This window comes from Phlebotomus papatasi, chromosome 1 (genome assembly GCF_024763615.1).
Source record: "Phlebotomus papatasi isolate M1 chromosome 1, Ppap_2.1, whole genome shotgun sequence".
Lineage (NCBI taxonomy): Eukaryota > Metazoa > Arthropoda > Insecta > Diptera > Psychodidae > Phlebotomus > Phlebotomus papatasi.
Window position 1 is genome coordinate 33,598,808 of NC_077222.1, and position 19,253 is coordinate 33,618,060.

The 19,253-nt window shown below is 32.4% G+C and overlaps 2 protein-coding genes across 10 annotated transcripts in view; both read right to left on the minus strand.

The window, feature by feature from the left end:
• The window catches only part of LOC129798856 (probable nuclear hormone receptor HR3), a 194,883-nt gene that overhangs the window by 143,705 nt on the left and 31,925 nt on the right, over positions 1-19,253 (minus strand). For 2 of the 9 annotated variants that reach the window (XR_008751473.1, XM_055842291.1), the window contains exons 1-2: positions 14,857-15,463; positions 406-3,008 (exon numbers count right to left, since the gene is read on the minus strand). The exons of 3 other annotated variants lie outside the window; for them this stretch is intronic. Coding sequence is in view for 5 of the 6 variants with exons in the window: in XM_055842291.1 (XP_055698266.1) it covers positions 406-529 (124 nt within the window). In the remaining variant the exon portion in view is untranslated. Of the gene's footprint in view, positions 1-405; positions 3,009-14,856; positions 15,559-19,253 lie in introns of those variants that run through there. 4 more of the 9 variants (XM_055842286.1, XM_055842285.1, XM_055842284.1 and 1 more) reach the window with 4 other exon arrangements.
• The window catches only part of LOC129798860 (uncharacterized), a 152,211-nt gene that overhangs the window by 40,132 nt on the left and 92,826 nt on the right, over positions 1-19,253 (minus strand). The gene's annotated exons all lie outside the window — the stretch shown is intronic.

A 19,253-nucleotide genomic window follows, 5' to 3' on the forward strand; every position in this document is an offset into this window, starting at 1 on the left:
GGAAATTCAAATGTTCCTTCTAACATAGGTCTGGTCTTGCCTATGTATTGACTACTACAACGAATACAACAGTGTTCTCAGTCAATTAATAATTCCAATATCAAAAATCGGGATTTAAATCCAAGTCTACAGAAGAGAATAGTGGAAACTTTTTCTAGAAGGTGTGGCTTATTTTTCCATTAGTGGAGCCTTCATTACTTTGCGAGAAAATGGTAATCCAAATTCTAAGTATTGAATATCCTGAAATATCAACGACAAAATTGGTCATAACTTTTTAAAGAGGGAGGGACTAAAATTTTTAGTAGGCGGAGCTTATTTTGTCAAATAAGAATTTTAATTTCTTATAGCTTTTTACCTGGGGGGGGGAGGGGTGCTTTTATCTTATAACAAAACCGATTATTTTACCTTTAATCGACCCACTAGACGGACTCTGGACAGAAGTTGTCTGAATGTTGCTCTGCACCGAAGTGTGTCCATCTAATTTAGTGGTGACTGTGCTCCACATATCAAACATTCTCGAGGTATGCATTTAATCTCGTCTCTTGTTTAATCACACTATTTTTAGGTAGGTCTATCCCTCTCTCACCCACAAAGAATCACTGTGATACAAAAAAGTAACACTGACGAAAATTCAAAAGAAAAAAGATCGTCGTTTTATCTTTATTCCCAAAACACTGCCACTCTTTGAGGGCGGGAAAAGTTCTTTTGTGCTTTTTCCCCCAAAAGAAAAAAAAAGAAACTTTGTGGAAAGTGAGATGAACACAAATTTCCTTGTTTGAACAAGGATGGTTAGACGAAAAGAAAAAAAAAACTTAGATACTAAATGCAGTTTGTGGATCACTTTTCACGTTTCTGTCTTCTCTTCTTTTCTCTGTCGTCTTTGGGAAAACACGAAAGTTCCATTCGCAGTGAATGGACAAAAAGCTCCCTTTTTGGATATCAACACCCACGTCTTTTGTTCATTCACCAACATTTACCACTTGGCTAAAATCATTTTTTACCTATCCAATAAGTTTGTTTTCTTTTTTTCTTTTGCAAATTTCTTTCTCTTGAGTGTCCATTTGGGCTATCAACACTTATACACAAAATTTTTTCAAACATCACATTTTCCTTATCAAAAAAAAAAACGTCTTCTTTCACTCCCGGAGACACTGTTCTGAGTGCGTTTTGTCCCCTTCAACTCAAGAAATGTTTCTTGTTCTCGATCTTTATCTCAAATGCACTCAATTTATCATTCCTATTTTGTTTGTCAACGAGAAATTGACACAATTTCCACGTGAAATATCTTCCATGTGCATTTTACATTGACTGAGGACATCCTTACACGCAAAATACCAAACCGTCCAACGAATAATTTCTCCAAAAAGCTCAAATTTGTTGCCAAAAATGAAGGAAAAAGAATATCAATTGCAGTCGAAAGTTTTCTCAAACGTCTCTCTCTTCAAGTCTTCTCAATTTACTTTTCAGCAGTGATTTTATTAGGAAAATTTCTTGTCTTTGCTCTCAAAAATTTTCTTATTTTTGTGTTTTTTTTCCTAAGTTGTAAATTTGATTTTTTTTCTTTGTAAAAAAAAGATTTTAGTTGTTATTTTTTTTTGCCTTGTGTTGTCTTTAAGCCAAGAGAAAATGTATTATCACAGTTTTTTTTTATATTATGCAAAAAAGGTACAAAAATTTCAACTCTCCTTCGTTTTATTATTTTTTCTTCTTTTTTTTTAAACTTCAACTGCCCAATACTTGAAGTGGCCAATTCTTGTCAATTCAGTATAACTTTTATATATTGGTATTGTTTTTTTTATTTTCTTCTTTTTCCTCTGTACCAACGTTGTTTTCTTGCCTCTTGATTTTTGTCAATGTTGCTTTCTTTTATTCACATTGCCTGTAGATTTTTTTTTTTAAATATTTTATCTCTTTTGTGTGGTTGAAATAAATAAATAACACAAGAAAAAATTTATATATGTACGGTATAAAAAAGCAGAGAAGAAAAAACGTTGTATAAAACTGTACTTTCACGTTGCCATTGCATAAGACACTTTAATATTTTGATTTTACAATTATTAAATCTGCATATAAGCTCGAATTTAGAAAACTCTTTTGCTCTCTCAAGCTCTTGGCGCAAATTTTTGGTGAATTTTGTGGTTTTCTTTTCTTTTTTTTAACAGTTTCTTCTGCTTTTTTTCGTCTTTGAAAATTCAAATGTCAATTTTCAGTTATACGCTTGTCTTCCTCTCAATCTTGGAGTCGGGTTGTTCTTTTTTTTTGGCAATCATTTGCTAATTTGTTAAGCCGACACCTTCTTGTCTATTTCCTAATCAATAGCGATTATGCCATTTGATCTCTATCATGTGGAGATGTTGTTCCTTTCGACGGCTTTGTCGTAAACACACGATTTTTAAGCGTGTACCAGAAAGATCCTCAAAGGAGATTAGTTCGTAAAAAGAAATTTTCCTGATGTTTTATTTTATTTTTGTATTTTTAAATTTCTCCTTGTGCTCCTCTCTCAGTTTCTCTCCTTTTCTTTCATTATATTATTATATTCAATCATGTAATTCCACCTTATATAACGGCTTAAACTCGAGTTGTTTTAATATCACTTTGTAAGACACAACACACCAAACAGTGCACAGATATATACACCAAAGAGGAGACTCTCCACAGAGTTTTATTATTCCAATGCTATAACTTTTCTTGCACACGCAATTTTCAATTTAATTCACAGTCTCTCTCTCTCACTTGGTCTTCCAACAATTGAATTTAATTCTTTCTTTTTTTGCAGTCACTATCCAAGAGTTTATATATGGTTAACAGATATACCTCTTTTCTTTTCTTGCAGCAATAAAACACAAATCACGCAAGTTCGAAGAACAACATATATATATATATATATAACTTAGAGAAGATCATCCAGGTTTTTGAACGGTCCACAGTTTTTGCGACATCCTTTCTAATATGTACTTTACAGAGTTATTTTTACACAATTTTTTTTCTCTCTGGAAATTCGCCACTTTCTACAGAAAGACAAAAACACGATAAATTAAAAAAAAAACTTTCAAACCATTCTATAAGAATTTCTTCAAATCACAGCGATACACGAAAATTCTATTGAGCTTTTTCACCATTCTAAGCTACCCCATAACTTGGTACGTCATGTAATGAATCTTGTGAGCTTTTTCATTGCAATGAATTACATCGTTTTTCATGTTGCACTCTCTCTCTCTCTGAAACTCTCTTTCTCTCTGTTGTTGGTAAAAATTCTGAGAGAGAATATTGATTGCACATATTGTTCCAACATTTTCCTCCAACGTTTTTCCCACGACAAACTATCCTGCTTTTTGTGCACAGAAAATCCACCCTTTCCCACTCCCAAAAACAAATACAAGTACAACTGCGAATAGACTGAAAAGTCCACCCACATTTTTCACCCACCAGGCGCCTCCATTTCCCACTATATTCTAACGAGAAATCGACAAAAAGGAAATTCTCTATGTAGTCAGTATATTTCTTTTCTCATTCGCATTCTCTCACCACCCTCTCAGCTTTTTCTTTGAGCATTATTTTCTGTGGATATGTCATTTTTGTGCACAGCGAAACAAGAAATTATGTTATACATAAAAAAAAACTATGTAAACTAGAAAGAAATTTCCTCAAACAAGAAGTTTTTTTTTCACAAAAAAAAGTAGAAATATTGAGATTGAAAGGGATTTTCTGAGGTATTGTAACATTCATTCTGAGTAACGTTTCTTGAAAGAATTCTTTAGTAAGTTTGGAAAAAAGAAAACAGTTGCATAAGGAATGTGTTTTTAAAAGTAAAATTATTGATATAGGGGATTATGGGAATATTACATAGAAGCATAATATCTTGGAACTGCTCTTAATATTTTTTTTTTCTGAGACAACAATGTACAGAAGACAACATAAAAGAAACTAACGTATACTCGTAGGGGAAACTGGGGCACCACCAAACACGGGGTACCACCAAACACTAATTTTTATTTCTAAACTACTTGGACTATCTCGGCCATTCCTTCAGTGGACAAGCATCCCTATAGTGCCTATAAATTCATATAGGTCTTATTCTTTGAAGTCGAATATCCGATTAAAAAATCGCAGTGTTTGGTGGTACCCTGTGTTTGGTGGTGCCCCAGTTTCCCCTATTATAGCAAAATAATTATGAAAAGAAGTTGTAAAACGTGAAACTACCCCTTTCCTGATATATAAATAAGCTCAGCGACCTGTAATTTTACGATTTACGAGAAACATTAGTAGAAAAACCCCAAACAGATAAGTATCAAATAATTTAATTTTGAAATTGATTGAAAAATTATTATTCTACAAATATCAGTGTTTTAAAATTGAAATAAGAACAAAAAGAAACATTAATCTATATCTTTGAAAATATAAAAATCTTAAACGATATACTACAATTTATTAGGAAATAGCAAATTACTAAATTATTTTATTTTTCATTATAGGCAAATATGCAACCTACCAAATTTCGGCATATAATTGCATGCGAGCGCTTACAATTAAGCCTTAACATTAAAATAAATGTAATATTTTTAAATTGATTTTTTTGTTAATTATTTTTAAGAAGTACTGCTTGGAACCTTGTAGATACTTTATCGTCTTTGTTTTCTCTAAAATTATTCTTCGTACATTTTAAAATGAAGGAAAATATAGACATAGCTTTGGTAATATTTAGGCCATATTGATAGTCATAGTCCTTTCCCCTCTGAAATTCTTCCAAAGTCTTGTTCATAATATTTCGATAGTCAAAACGAAATTTTTTGTTTTATTTTTGGATTATATAATCTTCTGAGTATGCAAAAACTAAAAGTTTATGAAAATTTGAGGAACAAAACAAGTGGTCTAAATTGCAAACTGGACGAAATTACAAACTTGTCGAAATTTGGTACAGTACCTAACTATGTATTATATTTAAGCAAATTAATTGCGTTGTACTTATAAACGCGTAAGCGTAAATTGAAGCCTGAAGTAAGCCCTATCTTACATAACTTACTTTGAAGAAGCTCCATTCAGACTTAACCCTTTAACGACGAGAAAGATTTCGCTGATCGAAAATCAGCAATAAAAATGAAACCGATAAACAAAACTTGTGAAACGTCTTACATCTAACCTTCGAAAAGCCAACAGAGTCTGATTTGGTGTCTTTTTTGCCTCAATAAACGATAGGGACAAAAATAGCTTAAAAATTTAAGTAATTTTTCTGACGATACCAATGACTGATAATTTTCACTATAATGAAAAATATTACGTTTGAGTATTGTAGTTTCTTGTTCCAAAACGGTTTTGCAAAAAAAAACTTGGAAGTATAAAAAATAATTAAAATCGATTTTCAATATGAGAATTTAAAAATTCGCCATATTTGAGCTTAAAAATTTACTATATAGAAAATAGCTGGAGGCTTGCAAAAAATACCCTAGATTCCTTCAACCTTCTACTTTACAATTATGTACAGACATAAGAAAAAAAATAACTTTAGGTAGTCAGGAAAAATTATTTTTTTTATGGGACATCGGTGTTCCAATCGTCCATAAAGGGTTAAAGACGGTTTCAGACTAGAGGTTTAGCCCAACTCTCATATATCGCGGAATCCTAAGAATCCTTTTAAAAGTTTTTAAAAAAAATCTAATGGACCATTTATCCTTATTATATAATTCTCAGTCAAAATTTACAAAAAGAAATCTCAAGAGATAATAAAAATTAGGAAAAGTGAGTCATAATGTTAAACCTTAGGTCTAAAGTCCGTATAAGGGTTAATCATATGGTTTTACTTTTCTAATTCCTTGTTAATCAAGGTTTTTTGTAAAATTTTGATAAAGAAGTAAAGGTGAATGATCCATTAGATTCCAATAAAAACCAGTAAAATTGGTTGCTATTTAAGATTTTGAGACTTTAGGGAACTAGGCTAAACCTCTAATTTGAAGACCTGCTAGTTCTAGTTCTATTTCCTCGCTAACTCTCATTCGGTAATTCGATAACATACTTTCAAAACAAAACCCCTAAACATTCTGTTACCAAAAATTATAAAAGGAAGACGTAAATAGGGGAAAGTAAGGCACCTTTAAATAGGGGTAGCTTTAAAATTGATCTTTTTCCTTTCTTATTTTTAAATAAAACTGGACCTTACCATGATATAATTTAGCTCTGTAAGGAATTTGTGAAGTTAAAACACGCCATGCTAATGCCCAACGCACAATAACGTTTGTTTAGTAAATATGTTTTTGATATTTTAATGACAGTGAGTGAGATCTAGATCTAGTCATCTCGCTCCTTCTCATGAGAAATTTTGAAAACATGTTTACAAACAAAGGTTATTGTGTGCTGCGCATAATGCCCAAAGCACAATAATTTTTATTTTGTAAACATGTTATTGTCTTTTCAATGAGAGTGAGTGAGATCTAGATCTAGTTATCTCGTTCACTCTCATGGGGAATTTTGAAAACATGTTTACAAACAAAAATTATTGTGCGCTGGGCATAATGCCCAGCGCACAATAATTTTTGTTTGTAAACATGTTTTCAAAATTTGCTATGAGAAGGAGCGAGATGACTAGATCTAGATCTCACTCACTCTCATTAAAATGTCAAAAACATGTTTGCTAATCAAAAGTTATTGTGCGCTGCACATAAGGCTTAATCCAATTTAAAAATATGAGAAAAAAGCTCAATTTAAAAGCTGCTCCACTTCCCCCTAAGTTAGTTATTCTAATTATGTAATTTTACCTTGGCTTTACATTAATTTTCACTAAACGCTGGCCAGTTAAATTAGTTGTAGTTGTAATCATTGTAATCCACAAAATGTTTTACACGAACATTCTTAAAGTTTACTGAAGTGCATTAAAAAATCTTTACAATGTCCAACCTATTTTACTTAGAACAAACAGTACATATACTCTAAAGATGCTTTGACAAAGAGAAAGAGATTCTTGAAAAGACAATCTTGCATATTCATTGAGAAAAGTCTGAAGATGAGAACAAGCTCAAAAGTCATGTGAATGCAAAAGCCTCAAGGGAAAAATCTTCCTTCTATATATATACATTTTTCTCATTTCTTCCACCCACAATCTTTGAACATATATTAATTTCTCTTCTTGTCTCGTGCCGCAGTCATACTTTGGTGAGAAATATCTGAACTTTGACATAATTTTCTTCTCTCTCATCCCCAGCCCCATTGTATATATATAATACCGAAAAATCTCTGTGAGAAAATTGCAATTGAAGCGAGAAAACTTTTCCTTCTCAACCACCCACCCCAATTCCCCTCGTCATCAATTCCTCTGTGAATTCCTCTTCCCTGTTAACAGTTGGTATGTGGGTCCCCGTGGTAAGTAAGACAAGAGTAACTAAATACAAAAAAAAAAATGTCAAAACATCCACATGAGACTTTTCTGTGGCACAAATCCGTATCATATGGTGTTATGCGAAAGAAAATAGGCAAAGGAGAGACCCACTAAAAGTGAGCAAGAGTGAAAAAGAGGGTGTGTGAGAGAAAGAGGCACCAGAGAGATGGAAATAGAGGCAAAATATAGAATGTGTGTAACTGGGTACAATGGCACGGCAAATGCACGATGATGATGCATTGAATGTGCGCGACACACATGCTCCATTGCATGTGCATTAAATACTCTCCAACATATTTATAAGTTACACCAATACAAGAATTTCACAGGAGGGAATTTTATGCTCAAAAGAGCCATATATATAAGTATATTTTCCCATCGGACTTTAATACATTTCTCATGTTGCATTCCACCCATTTAATGATTTTTATCCACAGACACACACCGCCAACGACAAACAACCCGGGGAACATTCCCATGCATGTTTATTTTTCTTTCTTTTTTCTTATGTTGCATGCACATACAACACCATGCAAATCGACCCCCGCTTCATCATCATCCCAACATACACGAAAAACTTTTAACTATCATTGTATTCATGAGATGGCTCATAAGTATGTGCAATTTACCGAATAGATGAGTGTGTAATTTATAAGTCATCGGGTAAATAGTACAAATCCCAAAGCAACTTGTTTTACTCTTGTTTTGTTATTATTATTTTTTCTTTCTTTTCATTTTTTTTTGCATAATACCGCTCCAAAAAGAAAATTATATGGAGATGCAAAGTGCACGCAGCATTTGCATCATACACGATAATTTCAACCAACTTATGTATAATTTTTCCCACTCGTGCTATATAGATCCCTTTTACAGAAAGCACTTTAAATTAAAAAAAACTACATATGGAAAAAAGTGTTATATGTAACAACATGGATTTTTTGGGATATAGTTGAGCATATAGAGAGAATGTAAGAGGAAACAATTTAGTACATGAAGGAATTGCACTGAGATTGCGCATTTTCTCCCATTTAATACTCTCTTTCTCACTCTCTCACATTTTCCAAAAGAGATTTTCCTATATAGAAACATGTCCCCCCTGATAGTTTATTCCCCTATCCTCTTGTGACAGGAAAATCGAACTTTTCTTTTTTTTTTAATATTCCCCGAACAACCTGGGAAGAAAACAATAGTGAAGGAAAATATTAGCAGAGTGCTCGCAATTGGTTTTGTAATCAGTTTCAACCGGTATGCAAATCAATATACCGCTTGCCGAAAATTAACTAATGGATGATGCAAATGGATTCCTCTTTGAAAAAAAAATCACTAAAGATTTATTCCGAAAAAAGCATAGACAAGGATCATAGTTGAGCATCTAGGGAAAACTGCTGTCCCTTCGAACGTTCATGCCTTCGAATAATATGAATTTCTTTTGGTTTTCGGAAGAGGTTTACACTAAATTATCACGGAATTATCAACAATTGATGATAAGTCAACTAATATTTAGTTAAAATGTGTAGAGTCTCTTAGGAAAACTAAAAGAAAATTCACATTATTCGAAGGCATGAACGTTCGAAGGGAGAGTACTTTCCCCTACATAAGTTCAAGTTTATCCAAAACGGCTATGAAATAAGCTTTATATTTAAATGGTTGTTAAACCATTTTTATTTAAATGTCCTTTAGAACCATTTGCAATATTTAGCGGTTATATCGACAATTGTAGCATCTGAATTTATTTTGTGTCAGCATTTAGTGGAAGAGGTGACGTTTCTATCGTCATTTGCACCAAATGCAGATACAAAACAAATGCAAATACGATAACTATCGATACAAGCGACGATATATCCGAGATAATTTTCTTTTGGAATTGTTTTCAAAATATAATTTCAAATCAAAAATCGCAGAGTGCTCGATTGCAGAATATAAACCGTTCTGCTATTTTTTTCTTGTAATGGTTTTAGGAGGGGTACCGCTTTATAAAACCGGCATTAAACACTTTAGCTTAAAAAATAAAAAGAACCGTTTTTAGGTCATGCCAACTTATGTGTAAACATACAGAAATCTCAAAGCGAATATCTCTAACTGTTTGACTTCAAAAGGAGCAAAAAAGAAATCATTAAACCTTTGAGGATGAATGGATCATCCTTCGAAAAGAAATAATTCTTAAGAGCAGACAACAAATGAGCAGTAAAAATTAAATTTTGTTTTATTTATTGACCACGTTTGATTTTAAACTCTTCAAATTTGATTTTTTATAGGCGATCATAGGCGGTTATGAAATATAATGGTTCCGGCATACCTTTTAGATCAGTAAAATTTCATAAAATCAAAATTTACATCCGTTTCTTTCATAAAAGTTTTGCATAAGTCTATCCTATTCTCTTGCACCTTAAATTCGTTTGAGCTAATTTAATTTGTTGTGATGTTTAAAATAAAAAGAAGAGTGCGAAAGAGTGGGATAGATATATGCAATAATTCTGAGAAAGAAAAGGATGCGAATTTCGACTTCATGAAATTTTCCTGATCTAAAAGGTGTGCCGGAGCCATAAACTTCAAAATCCTAAGCATGATCATTTGAAATCTTTAACTCTTTCGCGTCTTTAGGGTCATATATGACCCGGGGAAAAAAGTTTCTTTTTGGCTATTTACATTAATTGAAATCTAACTGGAGTCTTGAGAAAATGAGCCAAGAATCTTACATCCTTCTATTATGATGTCGTGCACGAACAGATAGATTTCAATTAATGTAAATACCCAAAAAAAACTTTTTTCCCCGAGTCATGACATTACCCTAAAGACGCGAAAGAGTTAATGGCTTATTCGAATTTACAAGAGCATGGCATAACTCGATTTTTTCGATTCTGAGTTTTCGTTTTTCACGAATTTAGTAAGAAAATTGATGGAATTTTCATAAAATATACACAAAAAATCGCTACATTGGAATTATTTTTTTAGAATTATCTCTCTTTACTAAAAGCGCAATTAATTTGAAGAAAAAGGATACAACACAACTTTTAAGAAACGTTTTCCTTAAGCATAATAACAAGAAAGCTTCTGTGTTAAAAGTTTTCAAATGGTGAAAACAAATAGAAAATAAATAGTTTTATTTGTTTATTGAAGAATAATTTATGTCTTATAGCAAATTAAACAATTTATGATGCCTTCTGAAAATTGCTCAGAATGGTTTGTGCTTCTTATATTGAACTTTTTTTGAGTTTAAAGAATCACGTTTTTTGCAGAAGTTGACTTTTGAAGGGGTCATAGAAGACCCGTGGTCAATATTTCTAATCATTTGAGCATAAAAGCCGATTATTGAAAGAATACTAAATCATTAAAACATACTTGATATTACCTTAAAACTTGTTAAATCTCAATCGAACAATTATAAGAGTATTGCATTCCCTTCAGAGTTAGAGCGATTGAAAAAAAAAATCGGGGAAATGTACTGTATACCCAAGCTATAGTGGGCGAACAAGGAAGAAAACAACAATTGAATCCTGTTAGAAGCCTCACGTAAAATCCTCAAAATAAAATGTCTAAAGGAAGAAGGGAGATTTGATGATGAAATTGAATCCTCGCAGGGATTTTCACATGAGAATGAGACATGATGGGTAAAAAATTGCTTTGAAGAGGACTCTACCGGGATTTCCTTTTTCATATCAAAAAATCCTTTTCTCCCTCAATACACATCCTGGAATAAAATTCCTGCAGGTTTTGGATTCTCAGATTCTGGTGCACTTGAGTGCGTTTTTTTATGCTCTTCTGGGCACTTCCAATTGAAATCTCCTCTATCAACGTAGGTGAGGAATTGCAACAAAAGACCGGGAAAAAGAAGCGCGCGAAGATAAAATACCTTCGAGGGATGCAAAGGTATCTGGCAAGACATTCAATATATACCCCTCTAGATTCTTTTTTTTTATTATTGTGGTTGTTGTTGCTGTATCCCATACATCCTCCAATATCAATATCAAATATCAGGAGGATTGTTTTCCACTCAACAATCTGTAACAGTACAAGAATCTCTTGAATGCAACTCGCAACAAGAGGAAATCCTCATTTTATTGCACATCTCTCTCCCTGTCTTGGCTGTTTCTTATTCTTCTTTTTTTTTTGTTTTTCTTTTTTTCTTCAATTGCAACTTCTTTCACTGTTAAAATATTTAATGTGAGCATTTTTTGCTCACTTGCACCGGGACTTGATCATCTTCAACGTTTTTATTCCTTCTAACTTGTGTTAATCTCTCGCGTGAAGATGTTAATTTACTGAATGTGCATTTTAACGGTATTGCAACAATATTTAATTCCACTTGACTCCCATGCCATGGAGATCCCAATTGAGGTGATCATCGCGATCGTGCTTGAAATGTGAGCATATCAGTACATTACAATGTACTTTAGAGCAATACAAAAAAATATACACACACACCAAGAGGAGCATCCAAGAGGATGTTCAGTGTGCTATATTTAAGGGGGTAAGGTCATATGAAAAATCTAAAATTAGGTTAATTCTTATATATAGGTGTGATTATGAAGGAATCACACCTAAATTGTTTTAATATAATAAAGCATCAGTGAATCTCTTTCAAAGTTTCAAAAATTGCAGTTATGATATTCAAGAACAAAACTGAAGGTACTTCTGGATAATATCAACTATTGAGGGGTCATCGAGGACCAGAAGCTGATATCTCTCTCTCATATTTTCTCTGTACAATTATGTGTATAGGACAATTAGTCCCTACTTGTCTATTTAATAAATTGAAATTAAGATTGAATTGAATCTCTAATCGTTTTCCTTAAGCCCCTATACAATTTATCAAAAAAAAACCAGTGGAAAAAATTCTTTCAAAATTTCAGATTTACAAAATTAGGGGGAGGTGGGGCAACAATGAGATGGGGTTACATTTAAAAACGCAAATTTTCACATATTTCTAAATGAAGCTGGGCTTTACCGTAAAGTAATTATAGTTTAGTCAGCTTTCTTCAGAATTATGAGAAAAAATGTTTTCAGTATAGCGCCAGTTCAATGTAGTCCCACTTCCCCCTACATTAGGTGAAAATTAAAAAGTACCGTTTTTTCTATAAAGCCCTGTATTATAATCTAAGAAAGAAAATTCCACATTATCAGAGTATTTTCGTGAGTTTTCTGCCTTCATGTTCCTTACAGAAATTTAGAGTTTAACCCTTCCAGGACGAATAGATCACCGATTATCTAAATTTTTTTTTAGCTATTTAAAGGAAAAATTTCAGCCAAAAAAAATTTCTCTATGGACCACCGGTGATCCACTTGTTCTCAAATGTTCAATTCAAAATCACTCTTTTAAAGCATAAGGAATTATATAAGGTTTAGGGGAGGTGGTGCTACATTGATATACGATTTTTTCGGATATTTCTAAAGAAAGCTTGACCTAACAATTATTTTATTTAGTTCTACAATTGTTTTGTAAAGCTAAATTACATTGGAATAAAGCAGAGCTGTCTTTAGTAATATCCGAAAAAACTCATATATAAATGTAGCCCCATAGCTCAAAGTAGCTTTACCTCCCCTAGATTCGAGTTTATTTCATTCTAAGTCTTAATACTACATCGCCTTTTCGTAAAGACTAATATCTTAAATTTGATATTTAGATCTCCAATTTACAGTAATTAAACCTTTAAGAAATTTTCAAATGTATTTGAATAATGTAATTTCCTTTTTTGCAAGTTTTTGTCTTCAGATCTTAATTGTAACAGTTTCATTAATAATAAAACATGTCCTTTAAACATTGTAATTTGAAATAAATACATAAAGTGTCATTGAAAAAAGAGTGACACTTTTAATCTAAGCATGAATACTGAATAATTTTTGTCAGGTTTTATAAATCGATTTTGAAATAAAAAAAAGGTTATTTAATTACTAACATTATCCTTCCTTTCAACCAATACCTATATGAACTAATAAAAAATATCAGTTCTTTAATTTAAAAAAAAAACATTTCAATTTTCCGTATTTAAGTTCTTGGAAATTTTTACTCGATTTTAAGGATATTAAATTTTAAATTAGGATTCATTACTTTTATATTTCAAGTGTAATATGTGTAATTATATTATTTTGTTTTTTAAATTACTACACTGAGAAAAAATGGGGATGCGATTAACTTTTTTTCCTCATAACTTTAACACTTTTTAGGTGTAAAAATATATCAACATTTTTAATGTTAATTTTACACCTTTTGAAGGGTAAAATTAGCGTGAAAAATGGTAACTTTAACCCCTAATACACCTAAAAAGCATAATATTTACACCGATTTAGGATCAATACTGCAGGGTAAATTAACATTTCTAGAATGTTATTTTAACTTTTTCGGATTTCTCTCCGTGTAAGAGTCTAAATATTTCCCTCTTAAACCTGCCTATATATCAAATAAAAAATATATATTAGGGGATAGCTTTCAGGCTTCGCACGTACTCTGGCTTCGAATACTTCATATTTTTTCCTTATTCTGTCAATGAATTTGATTATTTAAAGGAATATGGAAAAAATATAAAGTGTTCGAAGCCAGAGTGTCTGCGAAGTCTGAAAGCCTACCCCTATGTACTTGAATTGAATACGCATTTTCATTTCGAGTATTAAATTGTCTCATTTTTTTAAAATCAATTTTGAGGCTACCAAAACTACGGTGTGAAATTAAAGTGTTTTAAAAATTAAAATAAAATAAAATAATTTAAGGTAGTGACCTTTCCCCCTTGAAACCTAAATTTCAATTTTGACAGCAGTGCTTTAATTGAAAGTATATTGTCATTCTCCATCGATTTTTTAAATAAATTTCGAAAAAATATCAACTAACTGAGGACTTTCTTATCCACTCTTCCAACGTGTGATTTCCCTTTTCTTGGACTTTTCAATTCTCCATTTTAATACCCACAATAATGTTGATTGAATAATCAAAAATGTCTCTTACAAAATATGGCAATTTGCCACCAACGCGTACATTTTAATCTCTCACGACCAAAATAAAACCAAAAGTTGTCTCTTTTTTCTTATAATTTAATATTTTACGTGAACTTTAAATCAGGGATTCCCCCTTCCCATAAGCTATGGAGAGTGAAACATTTTATCTGATACTGGAAGAAAAATCCTTATGCAAAAAATATTTTCATATGGTGAAAATATCTCTCTCTGTTGGTGGTATATGTGTGATGAAGAATAAATTTATCCAAAGTGATTTCCCAATATTTTGTGTCTCTTTTTTAGTGTGAAAGAGAGCTTAGTTGCGATGAAAAAGCACACAAGTTTTTGATCGCTGTGTTATGAAGAAAAATTCCTCCAAGAATGGTTCTCTTTGGTCGCACTTTAACACTATTTTTTTTCTTCTATGTTAGCACTATAAATATTCCACCCCTCGAGCTTCAATTCATTCACCGGGGAAAGCTTCAAAGCTAGCAAAAAATGTCACATGAGCCAATAAAGCTCAATATTTTGCCTCCCCTAGTGATTTTCACTCTGAAATAACTTATCACCTGACAGTATTATTCCTTCTTTCTTTTTTTTTGAAACTTGTCACAGGAAAAGCTCGAGAATCGGGTGGAAATGTCACTTGTGAGAAAAAGCACAAACCTCTAACACAACATTCTAAAAATTCTGAGAGAAGGAGTGGTAGTTTTTACCCTTATTGAACTGTCTCTCACACAAATTCTCTCCCTTAACACTAATGTTTCTTATCTCCCCGTCAACAACTATATATATATACTTTTTATTGCACTTTATCGTTCACTTATAGTCCATAGTAAATTGTCTCTTTATTTTGGGTGTAGAAGGTACAAAAAAAAAAGATTGGTAAACCGCATCGATGCGCTCCACACGAAGTTTGGCGAAAGACTGGCTAGAAGCATATTACCACTACTCACCATCGTGATTGTGTAAAATGGCTGTTTGGGTTCAGTTATAAAATCTATAGTGCTTATACCCAAGACTTGTGCGACTCTCTCTCAACAAAATCCCAAATGCTCTCTCTCACTATGACTTTTCCTCTCTCTTTTGCTCACTCTACTTCTGTCCCACAAACTATAAACCTAGAGAGTATTAAATTCAACTATGAATACAGCACATTTTATGTATACAATATGGTTATGTATGATGCCTCTAACTTATGGGGTATAGCAAACTCCAAAGTTATGGAATATCTCATTATATTGTATATATGGCTCCTCCATGGTTTTGTCTGTCTCTCTTATTATGAATTTCAAACAATAAATGCCATATCTCTCCTCTCTTTGGGATGGAAAATGGTTAAATGGTGTGTGCATCGTTGTCACACATTGTTCATTTTCCCGCCATACCCAAAGAATAAGACACCCCCTCCTACCACAACCCTTCCACCACCTACACAAACCAACCCTGAGCTCTGCTAAAGGGGTTGAGAATATTGTCCACTAACCATACCCTTCTCCAAGAGAAAATTCCACCCGCAACGCCCGCAACATAAACACAAGAATGCTATCCACAGAGAATATTTCTCCAAAAGACTAAAAAAAATAGCAAAGTGATCAAACTTTGCAGGATGCTCGAACTGACTGTTTACTTTTACATATTGCATTGGCTCCGTTTAGTAATTAATAAGCTTTTGAAGAGACAAGGTCACTTCAAAGCTAAGCCAAATCTATTCGAAAATCTACCGAAAGCCTAATGTGCTCACAAAAAGTTCACGTACTCACCGCTTTAGCGCTGCTTGATCTCCAATTTCGAATTTTTGTATTCTTGACGCTTCAACGGTCAACAATGCCTACAACACTGTGTAAACGTTTGCTGCAGAGTGATTTTTTTTGTGTGGTTTTGAGAAATAGGGTAAGTGTGCCAAATTCCGGCCAGCTTGCAATTTCGGCCACCTTTTTTGTTCGTCGAATTTACATGAACTTTTAGATTTTACGTACTCTACAGATTATACAATGCAAAAGAATAACAAAAAATGTAGCTTCGACAAACGAGATGACCTGAAAAAAATATTGGAAGAATTCCCGAAGGGCAAGGAACTATGAGAATGAAGGTGGCCGAAATAGAGCGCCAAAGCTATGTCTATATTTTTATTCATTTTAAAATGTATTAAAAATTATTTTAGAGTAAATAAAGACTGTAAACTCTTTACAAGCAACACTCTTACAAAAGAAAGAATAAAAAAATGAATTTGTATTTAAAATATTACATTTCAAACTTGAGACTTTGAAGCTTGCATGCAACTATGCTGAAATTTGGCACACTTACCCTAAATGTTCTTTTCATGAACTTACTCACTTTAGTGAAACACGTAGGGTGGAATCATCACTTCTCGCCTGTGACCCACTTCTCGCAACTGTAATCGTTATTTTTCACGATTTATGAAATAAATGAGCCGCAAAGTTACTTGTATTTTTATTGCTGCTACGTATAGAGTCGAAAAACACTAACTTTTTGTTTTGAATTTAAATGTTTGAGCATTTTTTAGAGGAATATTTTAAGCAAGTGCATCGAATCCAATATTTCTCACCAAATATAGTGTCATGAAACTTTTATCGAACAAAATTTAATTTTTGAATAAATAATTTGCCTATTGAACATTTAATTACATTCGGCGAATACACAAAATTTGTATTTAGTTAGTTAATATTTCATTTTATATTATTTTTATGTAAAAATGAGCCATGGCGGAAAGTAGTAATATTCTAAAATTCATTCACCACCTGTCGCCATAGCTTTTTAATAGGCGACGCTAACTTCACTTCATAGATTATCAGTTGTCAAATCTACTTTGTTTACATTCTGCAATAGTCTAATAATTTGATTTCTCAAATAAAAGTGAAGAAAAATCATTTAATGTAAGTAATAATAAGGTGATCATGAGGAAAAAGAAATGCTGAATATATTCTTTGCATATTATTGCTCAAAATAATCGAGTTTGAACTTTTCCAAGTGGGTGGCGAGAAGTGGTTACAGAACTGGCGAAAAGTGGTAAAAAGTGGCGACGAAGTGGTTATTTTTGCATTGTTAATAAAATTTAGTTTTTCAGATACTCCCGCGTTAAATTGTAGGACAATTGTTTTGAAGAATCTAGAGCCAATATGTCTAAGTAGCTTTGTATCAAATTTGACTTATCTGATAATAAGGGGTCAAAAGTTATAACACAATTAATTTCAATTTTTCCTAAAAGTGGCGATAAGTGGTTACTCCACCCTAGTTTTAATTGTTCGAAACATCCAACGGGTTTTTAGGTGAGTTTTCTCTGATATACTTTTGGATAGGTACAGAAAAATCGTCAGCCGGAGAGAGCTCTTTAATTAGAAAGGTTATTACTGAACGTAGGGATTGTTTTTCTCTTTACATTTACCGATTAGATTTTCCATAATGAGTTGAAGGTTATTTCATTACAGTCAGTTCAATTCTTTAAACTTTCGTTTTAGAAAAAGCAAATAAATCTTCATCTGACAGCTCTAGGAGGAAGTTTGGCACCTTTAAAATTGGGATTTTTCACCTATTTTTAAGTAAAACTGAGCCTTATCGTGATATAATTTAGGTGTACAAACAGATTGAGAAGTAAAATTACATTTTGATATGGCTCAGTTTCATTTATACCATCGCAGAAAAATCCCAATTTCAAAGGTGCCCCACTTTCAAAGATACCCACTTCCCCCTATAATCTTCCTATTGACAACTGGAGTTTGATTCTCCAACAGTGTCTTGGATAAAATGTAAATCAAACTCTATTTGCACAAAAAACCGTCAATATTCATTCAAACTAAGTTTCGAATTTTGAAAATAAATTTTCGTACAAAATATATTTTCGAAAATTTATGAAATGTCACACTAAGAAGATGTTAAAAGTATTACTCGAAACACTTCGAAGTTCAAACATGAAGTATTTCAGTCACAACACAGACGAAACTAGAAGGAAAAATATCTTTTCTTTGATTTTCGAAACTAATCTTCGAATTTTTTAAACTTTAGAAAAAAACACTTTTTCATCTTGCCCAGAACTATATTTTTTTGGTCTTGAGCTGTATAATCGCCTTCATGTTATCAATTTGATAATGTACACATTCAGTACCGAAAGCTCTGGGCAAGATTCAAGTATTTTCTTTTTAAAGTAATTTTGAATGCCCTGAGGTTAATAGCGTTTGGTGTGATGTTGTAGTATTGATTACAACTGCCAAATAATCTTTTTTGGACTAGGCTAGGAATCCAAGTAAATCAGTCAGTGAACAGTCAGTGAACTTCATAAGTTTAATGCCCAACGCACAATAACAATTATTTTGTAAAAATGTTTTTGACATTTCAATGAGAGTGAGTGAGATCTATATCTAGTCATCTCGCTCCCGCTCATAGAAAATTTTGAAAACATATTTACAAACAAAACTATTGTGCGCTGGGAATAAAAAAGCTTTAACAAATAAGGTCCCCGAAATTGTTTTTTTTTTCTTTTGCCATATGGTCCCATTTTAATAACAAACAAATTCGTCCAACGATTTACAAACGATTTAAATAAATTCGGAATTGTCGAATACTTAAAATCTGTTAATGGATCCAAGTATGTATTATTCGATTAGGTGTTACTTGACCTTTGTTAACTTATTAAGGGCACTTGATAAAACCAATTTTATGTCCAAGACACACTTTCGATTTAAGTCGAGAGACGACTTAACGTAATTACAATCAAGGTAATGCGTTGAGAAAATTCCCATTAGTTTCCCAGTAAATAAGCCGTTTCTCAACTTAAGCCGAGAGATAGATTAGTCAGAAACTAATGGAAATGTTGTCAAATCACTATTTTGATTACAATTACGTTAAGACATCTCTCGGCTAAAGTCGTAAGTGTGTCTAGGGCAATAAATCAACAGTTTTATCACAAGTCCCGTTAATGGCCTGGTAAACGCATAAAGAATCGTTGATA